Genomic DNA, 17,316 nt, shown 5'->3' on the forward strand with positions numbered 1-17,316 from the left:
AAAAATACATATTTTATGGAAAAAGTTGTTGGTAGGCATTTAGTGGGTGAGCCCCAGTATAGTTAGGGTACTTGTTCTATATTGTTGGTTTGATACTCCCTAAAAGCAACCCCTCCAAAGATTCTGTAGAGGAGTCAGGATGATAAGAATAATGAAAATAATGAAGATTATATGTATCTCAATGACAGTAAAATAAAAGTGATTTTTACTTTAGGTGTTATGATGATAATTTGCTTTGAATAAGTAACTTTAGGTTTCTATTAGTTCCAAATTATGGATATTGAAAAGAGTTTGAAAAAAAGGGATTTTCAACATACAGCTTAACACTTAAAAAGTGATAAATTTCAAACATACGTGTATAGCAAATAATATAATTAACCACCTATTACCCACATTCAACAATTATCACAAATTTGATATATTTGCTTCATCTTCGTCTTTATCTTTTTTCATTTTCTCTGTCCGTCATCTGTAAATAATGAAGCAAAATCCCAGACACTATCATTTCACCCCTATATACTTCAGTATGCACTTCTAAAAATTATAGGTATTTTCTTTTTTAAAAAAGATTTTATTTATTTGAGAGAGTGTGAGAGAGAGCAAGCATGAGCCAGGGGAGGGGTTTAAGGAGGGGCAGAAAGAGGGAAAGAAACAGACTCCCCGTGGAGCAGTGCTGGGCTCAATTCTAGGACCCTGAGATCACCACATGAGCCTAAGGCAGACACTTAATCCACTGAGCCAGCCAGGTGCCCCCAGGTATTTTCTTATGTAAAAGCAGTGTTACGATCAAATTTAATGTTTCTTTGGTGTTACCTAATCATTTCATACTCACATTTCTTTGAAAGACTAAAAAATGTCTTATGTTTCTGTTTTGTAGCTGGAATCCACATTTCTGTTCACTTCTACTGTCTCAAAGACAAGCTTTTGGTTGTAGGATCATTGAATGAGAGAAGTTCAGATAGCTCTGCACAAACCCATCCCCACCATTTGAGAAATAGTTTAAAGTACAAACTCTGCTGACTGGGCCCTTAGTTTTATCCTTATATACAAAAATGGTACAATTCACTAAAATCTCAAATTATTCATTTGGTCTGAGAAACCTCAGAGCCAGAGTACTTGGATTTGAATCCTGGCTCCCATCACTTCCTAGGCATATGACCTTAAGCAGGTTACAAAAGATTTTATTTATTTATTCATGAGAGATAGAGAGAGAGAGAGAGAGAGGCAGAGACACAGGCAGAGGGAGAAGCTGGCTCCATGCAGGGGGCCCGACGTGGGACTCGGTCCCGGGACTTCAGAATCATGCCCTGGGCTGAAGGCAGATGCTCAACCGCTGAGCCACCCAGGCATCCCTTAAGCAGGTTACTTAATCTCTCTGTGCTTGACTTTCCTTGCCTATGAAATAAGAGTATTAGAGATTTATAATATACATTTACATATGAAAGGCCCTAAGGAGGCCTTTTATAAAGAAACCTATGTACTTTGTTTAGCTTATCACATTTCCTAAACTTATTTTATTATTACAGAATTTTGGGGGGGAGGAAGGTCTACTATAGATGATTAAGACTGGAACATATTTAAAAAAAAAAAAAGACTGGAACATAGAGGGCAGCCCCGGTGGCGCAGCGGTATAGCGCCGCCTGCAGCCCAGGATGTGATCCTGGAGATCCTGGATCGAGTCCCACGCCCAGCTCTCTGCATGGAGCCTGCTTCTCTCTCTGCCTGTGTCTCTGCCTCTCATTCTCTCTCTGTGTCTCTATGAATAAATAAATAAAATCTTAAAAAAAAAAAGACTGGAACATATAATTGATCCCTTAGTTTAATGTACATGTTGAACTCCCTAGTGCAGCTCTGTCCAATAGAAATATAATACAGCCACATAAGGAATTTTAAATTTTCAGGTAGTCATGTTAAAAAAAATAGAACAGATGAAATTTGTTTTTTGCCTTTTTATTTTGAAATAATTATAGACTCACTATAGACTCAATTATAGACTATGTATGTTAAAAAATCATACATAGAATCCCATGAACCTTTCATCTACCTTCCCCTAATGATGACAACTTACGTAACTAGTATGTCAAAGCTAGTAAACTGACATTGGTACTAGTTGATTAGAAACTATGAAACTGGGGCACCTGGGTGACTCAGGCAGTTAAGTATCCAACTCTTGGTTTCAGCTCAGGTCATGATCTCAGGGTCCTGGGATCAAGCCCCGCATAGAGCCCTATGTTGGGCTCCATGCTCTGTGCAGAGCCTGCTTGTCCCTTTACCTCTGCTCCTTCCCATGCACACTCTCTCTCACTCTCTCTCATAAATAATTTTTTTTTTAAAAATTGGGGCATTGTGGTGGCTCAAGGGTTGGTTAAGCATCTGCCTTCGGCTCAGGTCATGATCCCACGGTCTTATAATGGAGAGCTTTGTGTGGGGCTCCTCAGCGGAACTTGCTTCTTCCTCTCTCTCTGCCCTCCACTCATTCTTTCTCACTCTTAAAATAAAAATTAAAAATCTTAAAAAAAAAAAGAACCTGTGAGACTGTTCCAGATTGGCTATACCTTTTTACCTTTCCACCAGCAGTGTATGAGACATCTGGTTTCTACACATCTTTGTTTGCGTTTAATGTTATTACTATATTTTGTGCTAGTTATTCTAATAGGTGTGGGGTTATAACTTACTGTAGTTTAAGTTTTCAGTGAAATTAATTTTAAGAATATAAGTTTTTATTTAAATTCCAGTTAACATACAATGTAATATTAGTTTCAGGTGTACAATATAGTGATTCAGCACTTCCGTACAATACCTGGTGCTCATCATGCCAACTAACCACATTTTAATTTAATTTAATTTATTTTATTTTTAAAAAATTTTATTTATTTATTCATGAGAGACACACAGAGAGTCAGAGACATAGGAAGAGGGAGAAGCAGGCTCCCTGCAGGGCCTGATGTGGGACTCCATCCCAGGACCCCAACCTGAGTCAAAGGCAGATGCTCAATCACTAAGCCACCCAGCTGCTCCTCAACTAACCACATTTTAACTGCTAGTTTTAGTGGCTACCACATAGGACAGTGCAGTCCCAGAGCAGCAGGAAGTAGGTGACTAACCTGTAGTCAAGTTATTGAAAAGTATATATTTTTTCTTCACAAGAAATATAACTTTTTAAAAAATCTTTCACAGGAAAGGAATAACAAAACATGCTGTTAATCATCATCCCCTTCCAGAGCAGCTGGATGAAATTTCTTCTACTAATGACAGCCATGAAAAAGACACAAGTTCCCAAAGGTAATAACACAAAGTGTACTTGTTTGCTTATTACACTTGATAATGGCAAAAGTATTTTTTCGTTTAGACTTGATACCTAGTCTTGTACTAATGAAACAAAACAATAATTTTTATCACATTTCAGTACCATTCAGTTTTCATTTTGGAACAGCTAATGGAAACATCATACTTATAACCCTTGAAAAGTAGTATTTTGACATACTTAAAAGCCAAGACCCAGAAGGAGTCTAACATCTGATTTTTAATCCTGGCTCTGCCACTTATTACCTGGGTAACAGTGGGCAAGTTACTTACCAGATAATAGTATCTCTCTTTTTTTTAATTTTTATTTATTCATAATAGTCACACAGAGAGAGAGAGAGGCAGAGACACAGGCAGAGGGAGAAGCAGGCTCCATGCACTGGGAGCCCGACGTGGGATTCGATCCCGGGTCTCCAGGATCGCACCCTGGGCCAAAGGCAGGCGCTAAACCGCTGCGCCACCCAGGGATCCTGATAATAGTATCTCTTAAAGGGTATTGTGAATATAAATGAGGTAAAGTATGTAAAACTTGGCATGACTGACATAATGGTTAATGAGTAAGTATTAGCTGCAGTTACTATTTTAAGAAACAGAGCATACTGTAATTTCAAAGAGGGTTCTGAGAAGCAACGTGGTATCATAGAAGAATTATAGTCATAAAACCAGTTTTCGAAATCTAGAACCAGGGGCACCTGGGTGGCTCAGTCTATTAAGCATCTGCCTTTGGCTCAGGTAATGGTCTCAGGGTCCTGGGATTGAGCCTCAAGTCAGGCATCTTGCTCAGCGTGGAGTCTGTTTCTCCCCTCCCCTTCTGTTCCTGCTGTCTCCCTCTGTTGTCCTCTCTCTCAAATGCATAGGTAAAATGTTTAAAAATTAAAATTAAAATAAAAAAGCAAAGCCTAAAACTCAATCTCAGATCGTCTTTAAAATGGGGTTAATTGAGGTGTTTGGCTGGCTTAGTTGGAAGAGCATGCAACTCTTGATTTCAGGGTCATGAGTTTGAGCCCCACATTGAATGTAAAGTGTACTTAAATTAAAAAAAAAAAAAAACTTAAAAAATTTTTTAGATGGGGTCTGTTGACTTCTATATCACGAGGTTGTTGTGAGGATAAAATGGGATTATATCTATAAAAGTGCTTGGTAAACTGTAAAAGTGCCATACAAGTTCAAATATTACTGCTCATATTTCTGAAATGCTAAGTTGAATGTTAAAGTATTTGTTGCAAACTATAACTAGAATTATTTAGAATCACTGTCATCAATTCTGTAGGAATTAAGACTTTTCCATGTTTAAATATTAAATTCTTCATTTATTTTTGCTTCTGTGGATTGTATACATGCTTGCCACCTAGTAAATTGCTGAGTAGTTAATGCTACAGAAACTTGAGAAAATATAAGAATTTTTCTGTTTTCTCTCTTCTTCCAAATTTTGCATTTAGTGACTCTGACATTACACAAGAATCACCTTTTACATCAGCTGACACTGGGAATTCAAGATCTGCTTTTCTAAGCTATACAGGCACAGGGATCTCTACGGAAGGCAGCTCGGACTTCTCCTGGGGATATGGTGTGAGTTGTATGTTATTGGTCTGATGGAGTACTTGGGAGACTATTCTGGGAGTTAGGATTTGTCAGTTTTGTCAGTATATTTCATTCCTCACTCTTGAACATTGGTTTTTTACATTTTAATACTTCTCATCAGTTTTTACCTCTTTCAGTATTTGCTATTTTATGGATACAGTAGTTGATCCTTAAAAATGTTAGTGTTAGACTTAACATTAGTATGAAACTGGGCTCTGGGTCTACACCTTTTGCTTTGTGTAGTCCACTAATGTGTCTCTTCACCACTGTTACCTGTTGTTTAAATTATTCTTGGAACTTGATTATTAAGCTACTATAGACTGGGAAAATGATTATGATATATGATTAAATGAAAAAAGCAGATTAAAAATAATATGGATAGTGTGGTTCTGAGTTTACATATATTTTTGCTTATATACATATTAGAAAAAAGGACTAAAGATATCTACCCAAAATGTTATTTAGTCATTATTTATTAGGTGTTGAGAAGAGATTGACTAATTAATTTATTTATTTACTTATTTATGGCTGTTTCCCATTATTAAATATTTATTTTATTTATTTTTGTATTTTTTTTATTGGAGTTCGATTTGCCAACATATAGTATAACACCCGGTGCTCATCCAATCAAGTGCCCCCGCCAGTGCCCATCACCCAGTCATCCCATCCCCTCACCCACCTCCCTTTCCACCACCCCTTGTTCATTTCCCATGAGTCTCTCATGTTGTCACCCTAACCGATATTTCCCATTCATTTTCTCTCCTTTCCCCTTTAATCCCTTTCACTATTTTTTATATATTCCCCATATGAATACCATTATAAAATATTATTTTTAAAAGATCAAAACCTTAAAAGAAAATTTTATTTTATTTTTAAGATTTTATTTATTTATTCATGAGACACAGAGAGAGAGAAAGAGGCAGAGACACAGGCAGAGGGAGAAGCAGGCTCCATGCAGAGAGCCCAATGTGGGACTAAATCCTGGGCCTCCAGGATCACACCCTGGGCCAAAGGCAGGTGCTAAACTTCTGAGCCACCAGGCATCCCAAAAAGAAAATTTTAAAGTCACATTTTATGCATGTTTATTGCCTTGATGCAATAGGTATTTTTATTTCTGTGTCTTCTTTCAATTTATATTTAATTTAGCTGTAATCATGGCGTACCTACAATGTTATACTCTGTTTTTATACTTTGTAAGTACTCTTCCACAATACTGACTTTATAGCATATTGTTGTTAACAACTTCTTTTCTTTACAAGGTCTGCTAATTGTTATAATCTATTATTATCACCATGAATTATTTTCCAGTCATTTGAATTTGGTTGTATAAACACTTTCCTTACTTAGTTGTATATGTGCATCCTATTTTGTGGTCTGCTTTTCCATTCACCATTATTCCATATAAACATTTCTTTTACTACTTCCATACCTCAATTTGAATAGCTATATATAGTTATATAATATCCCTAATGTCATAACTGGAACTTTCCATTATTATCTGATGCTTGAGTTTTATTTTTCTTCATTCAATAGATATTTATTGAATACATCTGCTGTTAGACATTGTACTGGGGAATATAGGGTGAGTGAGATTCACATGATTGAATAGTCTAATGAGGGAGAGTAACAACAATAAGTAAAATACAAAAGGTGAGAAGTCCTCTAAGGAAGATGACAGGCTACTGAAACAGGACATTATAGGGGAGATTTACTTTAGATAGGATTATTAGATAGATAGATCTGGGATTTACAGAAACAGGACATATAGGGGAGATTTACTTTAGATAGGATTGATAGACATTATAGGGGAGATTTACTTTAGATAGGATTATTAGATAGATAGATCTGGGATTTACAGATTAAAAAGTTAACTACGTGAAGAGTGATGAAAAGAGCTTTCCAGACAGTTAACCAGCAACATATGCAAAAGCCAAAGGATGAAAAGAGTTTCATGTTTCCAAGGGAAAATGTTTGGTATGTTCATGGAACTGAAAAAAGGTTGGGGGATGGTCTCAGACAGAGAAAGCATAAATGAAATCAGAGAGGCAGGCAGGACTAGATCATATAAAGCCATAGTAAATAATTTAAATTATATCCTAAGGGAAATAATTAATTTGATGGCTTATTGTGAAGTTTTAATGTACTAACTTTGTATTTCCATTAGTTGTCTCTATATTGCAATTAGTACTTCTTTATAAGTTATAAATGTCATACAAATGTATCCCTTTCCTTTGCTTTCCTTTTTTTTTTTTTGCTTTCCTTTTTTTATTTACTGCACAGCAGATTTTTTTAAAGATCAAATATTACCATTTTCTTTTTTTTTTTTTTTAAGATTTATTTATTTATGATAGACAGGGAGAGAGAGAAAGAGAGAGGGGTAGAGACACAGGAGGAGGGAGAAGCAGGCTCCATGTCGGGAGCTTGATGTGGGACTCGATCCCGGAACTCCAGGATCCCGCCCTGGGCCAAAGGCAGGTGCTAAACCACTGAGCCACCCAGGGATCCCCACCATTTCACTTTCGACCTTCACATCTACTACTACTACTACTTCTTTTTACTACCTTCATTTTTATACGTCAGGATTTTATCTTTAGTAAGATGGAATATTGCACTATTCTTCTTTATAGCATTTGTAGAATATTATGTTTATCCTTTTAACTTACCATACTTTTTAAATAATATATGGTGTGAGGTATGAATTAAGTTTTTATACTGTTGAACCTATTTTGTTTGATCCACTTTTCTATATTTGATTTAAAATCATGTCATTTTAAAAAAAATAAAATAAAATCATGTCATTTTCATTATATTTTTAAAATCTTTAGGGCAAATCTACCAATGTTCATTAAACAACATATATTATTTAGTATTTGTGTCCTAATACTTAACCTCTTAAGCTTAATTTTATTTTCACTTGCAGCAAATTTTATAATTCATCAGGAATTTAATTGGTCTAGCATTGTAACTTTATATTAAATTAGGGAAGATGTAGAGAGGATTAAAATTTACTGAATATTTAGTAGATGCCAGGCACTGTGCTAAATATATATACACATTTCAATCATTTTTCATCTTAGTATTCTAGCTAGAAATATAGTTCTTTTTTTTTTTTTTGAAACATAGTTCTTTTATTTAGATCTTTTTTTAGTTCTCTATCATTTTATTATTCCCTTTGAGTAAAATCTCAAGTAAGGTTTATTCTAAGAAATATACCTGCAGGGATCCCTGGGTGGCGCAGCGGTTTGGCGCCTGCCTTTGGCCCAGGGCGCGATCCTGGAGACCCGGGATCAAATCCCACGTCGGGCTCCCGGTGCATGGAGCCTGCTTCTCCCTCTGCCTGTGTCTCTGCCTCTCTCTCTCTCTCTCTCTCTCTCTGTATGACTATCATAAAAAAAAAAAAGAAAATAAGAAATGTACCTGCAAATGTAATATATTTAGCATCGATTAATTAAATGAAAAAGTATGATCAAACCTATAGATGCTGGAAAAATATTCAATACATTTCAAAAAGCATTCCTTATGAGAATTCTCAGTAAGCAAGGAGGAAACCCTTAAGACTTGATGACTATTTGCCAATTGAATAGCAAAAATCAGTTTGAATGTCAAAACATTAAAGCTATTTCAATTAAAGTAAGGAACCAGACAAGAATTATTAACAAATTTAATTTATTCCTTTGCTAACTTTATACATTTTAATTATTTTTATTTTTACATAAAGTTTGTCATATACACTGTATAGCGCCAGTTGTTTTTCTACTTAATATATTTTGAAGAATATTTATGTTATAAAAAATTTACTTGTTCTTTAATAGTTGCATACTCATTACTATTACCAAAAATGCATTTATAATACTGTATAATATTGTACATATACTATTTTCCATAGATGTGGATATATCCAAGGATAACCTTCTAGAGGTGGAACTGCTGGTCAAAAGATACATGCTTTTGTAATTTTGAAAGCTGTTGCCAAGTTGCCCTCTGTAGAAGTTGTTCTAATCTGCAGTCTCATCAGGAACATATGAAGAGCCTGTTTTCCTATACTCTTGACCAAAACAGTGAATTATCAAACTTTTAAATCAGACTTTTAGGTTTAAAAAAAGGTATCTGATTGCTATTGGGTAGGTTAGACAGAAAAAAAAATTGCACAACTTAGAAATCGTGTGTGTGTGTGAGAGAGAAATGGTACCCAGATCAAGATATAGACAATTAGCACCCTAGATACCTCTTGCAACCCCCCAAATAACCACTATTCTGACCTTTGTCACTAGTTTTTTTTATTATTGCCCTTCATATAAATGGAATCATCTGTATGTACTCTTTGTATCTGGCTTCTTATGCTCAGCATTATGTTTGGAGAGTTCCATAGATGATGATGCACATATTTGTAGTCTTTGACTTGCCTGTTTATATTTCATACCCATTTATTTTTTATTGTTTTCATATTAATAGGAGTTCTTTATCTTTTAGATTGGGGTAAGTGTACTTTTTCGATAAAGTAGAAATATTTTAGACTTTGTAGGCTCCATCAGGACCCTCAACTCTGTCACTGTAGTGAGAAGGCGACCATAGATAATGGGTAAATAAATGGGTGTGACTATACCAATGAAACTTTATTTACAAAACAAGCTGGTCATAGTTTGTGGAACCCTGTCTAGATGTTTATAACAGAGACTGTCAGATACCTACATTATATCCACTCTCCCTGTAGAACTTCAGGTATTGTACCTAGTTGAAAATTTATTTCTCAGCCTCTTACAGGTAGTGGTAGCTAATGAATTGTACATAGAAGTCAGGAGATGGAGCTTTCTGGAATGCTTTTTTCCCCATTTACTCCCTTTCTCCTAATTCCTGCCTGGAACATGGAACTATGGCTAAAGGTACAGCAGGCATCTTGGACCATTAAGTGTCATTGAGAATGTAAATGATAGAAGAAACTGAGTTTTTTATATCCGTGGAGCTACCATATCAGCTTTTTAATGCCTACCCCCAGACTAATTTTTTTTAAAGGCCTCTTTTTATTTTTTAAAGATTTATTTTTTTATGATAGACACAGAGAGAGAGAGAGAGAGAGAGAGAGAGAGAGAGAGAGGCAGAGGGAGAAGCAGTGGGAGAAGCAGGCTCCATGCCAGGAGCCCGACGCGGGACTCGATCCCGGGACTCCAGGATCGCGCCCTGGGCCAAAGGCAGGCGCCAAACTGCTGAGCCACGCAGGGATCCCCAGACTAATTTTTTTTTAATGAGAAAAATAAACTTTTACTTTGTTTAAGCCACTGTTAATTGCTTTTGTTAGTCGTAGCAATCACACATTCATCCTTTGTTAAATGTATTACAAATATCTTTTCCGAGTGTGTGGCTTTTATAATTTTCACATTTAGGTCCATAATCCACCTGGAATTGTTTTTTTTTTTTTTTTTTCTGGAATTGTTTTTTTGTATATGGTTCACAGCAGGAACGTAATTTTAATTTTTCCATATGGATAATGAATTTTTTTTAGCACCTTTTACTGACTAATTCAGGATTTCTAAGCAGGGGCATTTTTGGCATCTTGGATATGGCTATTATACAGAAATGTCTCATGCCTAGCAAGATGTTTAGTATTCATTATCCCTTCATATTAAATACCTGGAGCACCCCTTGGTCATTGTGATCACTAAAAATGCACACGTAACTTTTTCAACCCTTCCACAGAAGGTAGTATCATTTCCCACAGAATCATTACATCCTCTCCCCACTGCTCTGCTGTGCTGCCTCTGTTATAGATTAAGTTTTAAAATATGGAAGGGTCTGGTCTGTCCTAAACTCATAAAACTGGTTTTAATTAAACTATAGCTTTATTATAATCCAAAATAATCTGGTAGGGAACTCTTACTGCATTGTTCATAATTGTCTTGGCCAATCCTTGTCAGGTTAGAATCTGATTTTTAAATTGCATAGGTCATGGGATCCCCAGGGGGCCCAGCGGTTTGGCGCCTGCCTTTGGCCCAGGGTGTGATCCTGGAGTCCCGGGATCGAGTCCCACATCGGGCTTCCTACATGGAGCCTGCTTCTCTCTCTGCCCCTCTCTCTGTCTCTCTCATGAATAAATAAATAAAATATTTAAAAAAAAATAAATAAATTGCATAGGTCAGTTTGGGGAGGACTGCTATCTTAATGATACTGAGTTTTCCTATTCATGAATTTGATATATAAATCTTTTCATTTTTTAAAAAGTTTATTTAAGTAATCTCTATACTCAATAGGGACTTGAATTCTTGACCCCAAGATCAACACTCAACATGCTCTTCTGACTGAGCCAGCCAGGCTCTCCATAAATCTTTTCATTTAATATCAGTTTCTTTAATATCTTTTAATAAATTGTTATAATTCTGTCCATAAAGGTCCATTTGTTGAAGATTTATTCGTAGGTACCTTATATGATACAATATTAAAAATTACATTTTTAATTTATTTATTATTGTTATATGGGTGTATGGTACCTGTTTGTTTTTTTTTTAATTTTTTAAATTTATTTATGGTAGTCACAGAGAGAGAGAGAGAGGCAGAGACACAGGCAGAGGGAGAAGCAGGCTCCATGCACCGGGAGCCCGATGTGGGACTCGATCCTGGGTCTCCAGGATCGCGCCCTGGACCAAAGGCAGGTGCTAAACCGCTGCGCCACCCAGGGATCCCGGCACCTGTTTTTTAAGGTAACTGAGTTCTGTGATAATGTTGGCCTCTAGCAAAAATTTATATTCTTTGTCATGTTTTTAAAACTTCTAATATTGTACTTACATATTTTAATAGATTTCTCCTCTATTTAATATTAGATTTAACTTTCACTGGATTTTTTTTTTTACTGTGATAATTAATTTATGTAACACAGAATTTACTCTTTTTTTTTTTTTTTTTTTAATTTATGATAGTTACACACACGGGGGGAGAGAGAGAGAGAGAGAGAGAGAGAGAGAGAGGCAGAGGGAGAAGCAGGCTCCATGCACCAGGAGCCTGACGTGGGATTCGATCCTGGGTGTCCAGGATCGGGCCCTGGGCCAAAGGCAGACGCTAAACCGCTGCGCCACCCAGGGATCCCGAATTTACTCTTTTAAAGTGAACAGTGAAGTGGTTTTTAGTATATTCACAAAGTTATGTAATCATTACTAGTGACTAATTTCGGGACATTTGTATTATCCCCCCAAAGAGGTCCCATACACATTAGCTATCACTCTGCACTCCTCCTGCCCCCCAGCCCCCTGAGAACCACCAATCTGCCTTCTGTCTGTGTGGACCATTTCATTTCATATAAATGAATCATACAATGTGACCTTTTGTGTCTGGCTTATTGCATCTCACATTATTTTCAAGATTTAGCCATGTTTTAGCATGTGTCAGAACTTCTTTTTTATTGATGAATATACTTCCAAAAATACTAAAGTTTTGTTCATCTATTCATTAGTTGATGGACATTTGGATGGTTTTGTTTTTTTGGCTATTATGAATAATTCCATTCTGAGTATTTGTGTACAAATTTTTCTATAGGCATATGTTTTGAATATTCTTAGGTATATAACTAGAAGTGGGATTGCTAGGTCATATGAAAACTATTTTAATTTTTTGAAGAATACATTTATCATTGACCTTTATTGCAATGATTGTGTTTTCAAGGTTTTTAGTTAGTATATAGATAATGTTGGTATTTTCCTTGTATCACACAAACACTTCATTGCAGGTATCACATGTAAGAGTAGGTAAGTCCTTTTAATTCCATTTTTTTTAAGGTTGTGTCTTAATGAAATCTATAGTCTGAGATCAGAGTTGCAAATGCTATGTACAATATTTTCTTAAAAACTTGAAACAACCTCAAATTTACAGGAAAGTTACAAGTACACTACAAAGAACTATTTTTCATGACCAACTTGAGAGCAAGTTACTGACATGATTCCCCCTCATACTAAAGATTTTTGTATGTATTTTCTTCAAACAAGGACACTACATGACCAGAGTGTAAGCATCAAATTCTGGAACCCAACAGTGATACATGGCTACCATCTAATCCTCTAGACCTCATTAAAATTTCACTAGTTATCCCAATAATATCCTTTATAGAAAAAGTTCACTTAACGTTGTTATGTCTCTTTAGTTTCCATCTGTGATATCACAGGTATGAGCTTGTTTTTCTCATTGCATTCTATTTGGTGGCACATGGTTCCATTTGTCCTATTACTGATGATGTTCACTTTGATCACTTAATTAAGGTCTGGTGTCTTACACCTTAATTTTTTCTGTTGTTTCAAAGTATTTTGTGGAGGGCTGCCTGCGTGGCTCAGTTGGTTGAGTATCTGCCTTCAGCTTAGGTCATGATCCCAACACCCTGGGATTGCCCAAGTTGAGTTGGGCTCCTTGCTCAGCAGGGAGTCTGCTTCTCCTGCTCCCTTTGCCCCTTCCTTTGCTCGTGCTCCCCCTGCCAAAAAAATAAATAAATAAAATATTTTTTAAAAAGTATTTTTTGGAGAGGTAACTTTGAAATTATGTAGCTGCTATCCTATTCCTCATCAAACTTTCAATTTTTGAATTTATTTACATCAGCGTAGATTTGCGGATTCCTATTTTATTCAGTGAGTTATATCATTATCATTACTTATTTTGAAGTTCATATTTTCCCAGCTTTTAGCCAGTAGAAGTCCCTTCGTACTGGCAGAAGCCAGTAGGACATATTGACATGTTCTCATCTCACTTTCTGGCACAAGATACTCGAGACTTATTTTGTACTTGCTTTGGCCCAGCGCTGGAATCAGCCACTTCTCTAAGGAGCCCTGGTTCCTTTTAGTGCCACATTTAGAAACAAATATTTGGGTGCTAAGTATGTTCATTGCTTTTTAGTTGTCCCTGAAGACCCTCTCAGTGGACAGGACTAGGGAATCTATGTATGTATTTCCCCTATTCCATTCTGACATGACAAAGTTCATTCTAGTTTTTTCCTCTTTCATATTTGTAACTTCTTTCTTTGATACTAAGCAACCTGGATTCTATTATCCTTAATATATTTACTTATTTGATAAATGCCCCTGAATGTAACCAGTTTCCTTCTAATGCCTTTCTTACTTCACAAATGTTTTAATACCTTATACCGGGTCACTACCCCCTGTACCCTTTCACCCATTGGATGTTGTTCTCACCCTGCTCAGAGCCAGACACCCATAGTAGTCCTGACTTCCATACAGGTACCTTCTTCACCCTTCTTGGACTATCACCATGTGTGAGGCTGCCTGCTCTCCACATAGCCTTCTCTCTATTCTGGTACCATCATTACAAGCAGGTTGCCTTCCACATGGACATCCTCTTCATCTTACTTGTGCTCCAATACTCTGCAACAACCTACTCTCCAGCCTAAAAACACCCACTATGACACTGTACTTTCAAAGCCATGCCAGTATATATCCCATCTTACGTGCTCTTCTTTCAAGATATTGATACTTCTCCATTGAGAGTTTTTTCCTCTTGAACCTGAATGACTGTTTGGCTCAATCAGTAGCATGCAGTGAATGTGACGCTGTATAATTTTCTAGATTAGAAGGTAACACAGCTTCTGCCTGCCTCTGTTTCTCTCTCTCTCTCTCTCTCTCTCTCTGGATACTTGACCTGGAATCCAGCCACCATATTGTGAGGAAGTTCAGACCAGACCACATGGGAAAACCCATGTGGAGATGAACTGAAGCCCCCAGCTAAAAGCCAGCATCAACTGCTGCTAGATATTTGAGTGAATGAGCATTCAAATGAATTCAGGTCCAAGCTTTTCAATTTTTCAACTGATATCTCAGATATTGTGGAGAAGAGAGAAGCCATTCCTGTTGTGATCTCTAAAAATTCCTGACCTATGTAAACCTGAGGAAATAATACATGATGCTGTTTTAAGTCATTAAATTTTAGAGTAATTTGTTATACTGCCAAAGTAACTAGAACACCCCTCTTGCATTGCTCAGGGTCAAGAAGACTGCTTAGATGCAGGCCATCTTCCTACACAGACACCTTCATTACTGTGCTTGGGTTCCAATTTCATATACCAGAGTGCCCTCCCAGGTTGGTTGATGCTTTCCTTATTCTGTTCTGGCTTTGAAAACCCTATGTTGGGTGTCGCTTGAAGCACTGGATAATAGGCAACACATATCTACAGTCCCTGAGAGAAGGGAAACTCATAAGGTGGGCCCCTGGTTCCTGATTGGAGATAATTTTCTGACTATCCATTTGTGAGCTCAAGTCCAAACAAGGCATGGTGATTCCATTGTGCTGAGGAACAGAGATCAGCATTCATGGAAGATGAAGCAGCTGGAATATGCAAGGCAGGGGGAGATAAAGAGCATCAGAAATTGTAAATAAGTGGGTAAATATAAAAGTGTATATTTTCTGGTGATTTATAATTTATGCAAGATGGAATTTATACTTGTAGAAGTAAAAGATGAGACAAATACAGCTGAAAGGATCAGTGATCGTAAATGGAATTATACTGTTTTAATGTTATTACATTTATGAAATAGGAAAGAGAAATTATCAAGAGAGAAATGGGAAGTATGAAGAAGGAGGTATAAAGTGGTAAAATATTGACTCTAACTAGACTTTGATAGGTTAGAAATGCATATTATTAGTTATAGAACAAGCATTAAAAATTATAAGAAGAATAACCTATGAGGGCAGCCCTGGTGGCGCAGCGGTTTAGCGCCGCATGCAGCCTAGGGCATGATCCTGGAGACCCGGGATCGAGTCCCACATCGGGCTCCCTGCGTGGAGCCTGCTTCTCTCTCTGCCTGTGTCTCTGCCTCTCTCTATGTGTCTCTATGAATGAGTAAATAAAATCTTTAAAAAAAAAAAGGAAGAATAACCTAAGATGCCAATTGGGGAAATAAAGTGGAATACTAACTGATATTTCATTTGTTAATCAAATAAGTCAAAAAAGGAAAAAGAAAAAAGGAAAGAATCAAGAGAGGACCAAAAAACAGAAGGGACAAATAGAAAAGAAATAGCAAGATGGTAGATTTCAATTCAACAATTAAAACAAATGTAAATGGATTAAATACTCCAATTAAAAGCAGAGATTGTCAGAATGGATAAAAAAGCAAGGTTCAACTGTATACTATGTAGAAGAGATGCATCATAAATATATAGTCACAAATAGGTTGATATTTAAAGGCTAGAGAAAGATACATCACGAACACGGTCGGCTGACATGGTTATATTAATAGGAGAGAAAATAAACTTGAAAATATGGAGTTTGTCCTAGGAAAGAGGAATATTTCCTAGTGATAAGAGGCAATTTGTTTTAGTTCAGGCTGCCACAATGAGATACCATAGACTGTGTGGCTTAAACACCAGCCACTTGTTTTCTCATTGTTCTGGAGGCTAGAAATCCAAAAGCAAGGTGCCATCCAGGTTGGTTTGTGGTGAGGCCTCTCCTCCTGGAATACTGTATCCTCACATGGCCTTGCTTGTAGGCATGTGCACAGGTGGAGTGATCTCTGGTATCTCTTCCTTTTCTTACAAGAACCATCATTCCTCAGATTAGAGTTCCACCCTTACCCCTTTTTTCCCAAATTTTTATTTATTTATTTTAATTTAATTTTTTAAAGTTTTTTTTTAAAGTTTTCTTTAAAGATTTTAAAGATTTACATACAACACCTTGTGCTCATCACAGCAAGTGCCCTACTTAGTCTCCATCACCTAGTTCACCCATCCCCCCTTTCCTTCTGGTAACCCTCAGTTTGTTCTGTATAGTTTAGAGCTTATGACCTCATTTAACCTAATATCCTTTTTAAAAGCTCCGTTTCTAAATACAATCACATTGTGGGTTAGGCTTCAACATAGGAGGACACAATTCAGTCTATAATGCAATTGACCAGGAAGACATAACAATTCTAAATAAGTACACATCTAATAGAATTTCAGTATGGATGAAGAAAGATGAAGAATGGAATACTATCAGCCATCAAAAAAATGAAATCTTGCCCTTTTCAATGACGTGGATGGAACTAGAGGATATAATGCTAAGTGAAATAAGCCAATCAGAAAAAGAGTTATCATATGATCTCATATGTGGAATTTAAGAAACAAAACAGAGGATCATAGGGGAAGAGAGGAAAGAATAAAACAAGATGAAATCTGGGAGACAAACCATAAGAAACTCTTAATTATAGGAAACAAACTGAAGGTTGCTGGAAGGGGGAGGGAGGGCGGGAGATAGGGCAACTGGGTGATGAACTTAAGGAGGACTCCTGATGTAATGAGCACTAGGTATTATATAAGTCTGATGAATCACTGACCTCTACCTCTGAAACCAATAATATATTGGTTATATATTAATTAATTGAATTTAAATAAAAATTTAAAAACTCGGGATCCCTGGGTGGCGCAGCGGTTTAGCGCCTGCCTTTGGCCCAGGGCGCGATCCTGGAGACCCGGGATCGA

At 36.6% G+C, this 17,316-nt stretch overlaps 1 protein-coding gene across 10 annotated transcripts in view; it reads left to right on the top strand.

Annotated features, from left to right (window-relative positions):
* The window catches only part of FAM149B1 (family with sequence similarity 149 member B1), a 77,729-nt gene that overhangs the window by 2,094 nt on the left and 58,319 nt on the right, over positions 1-17,316 (top strand). For 3 of the 10 annotated variants that reach the window (XM_072823572.1, XM_072823567.1, XM_072823568.1), the window contains exons 2-4: positions 3,178-3,282; positions 4,743-4,872; positions 11,406-11,573. The exons of 1 other annotated variant lie outside the window; for it this stretch is intronic. In XM_072823572.1, the coding sequence (XP_072679673.1) occupies positions 3,178-3,282; positions 4,743-4,872; positions 11,406-11,573 (403 nt within the window). Of the gene's footprint in view, positions 1-3,177; positions 3,283-4,742; positions 4,873-11,405; positions 11,574-14,843; positions 14,941-17,316 lie in introns of those variants that run through there. 6 more of the 10 variants (XM_072823570.1, XM_072823571.1, XM_072823575.1 and 3 more) reach the window with 5 other exon arrangements.

The sequence above is a fragment of the Canis lupus genome, chromosome 4, assembly GCF_048164855.1.
Source record: "Canis lupus baileyi chromosome 4, mCanLup2.hap1, whole genome shotgun sequence".
NCBI classification, from domain to species: domain Eukaryota; kingdom Metazoa; phylum Chordata; class Mammalia; order Carnivora; family Canidae; genus Canis; species Canis lupus.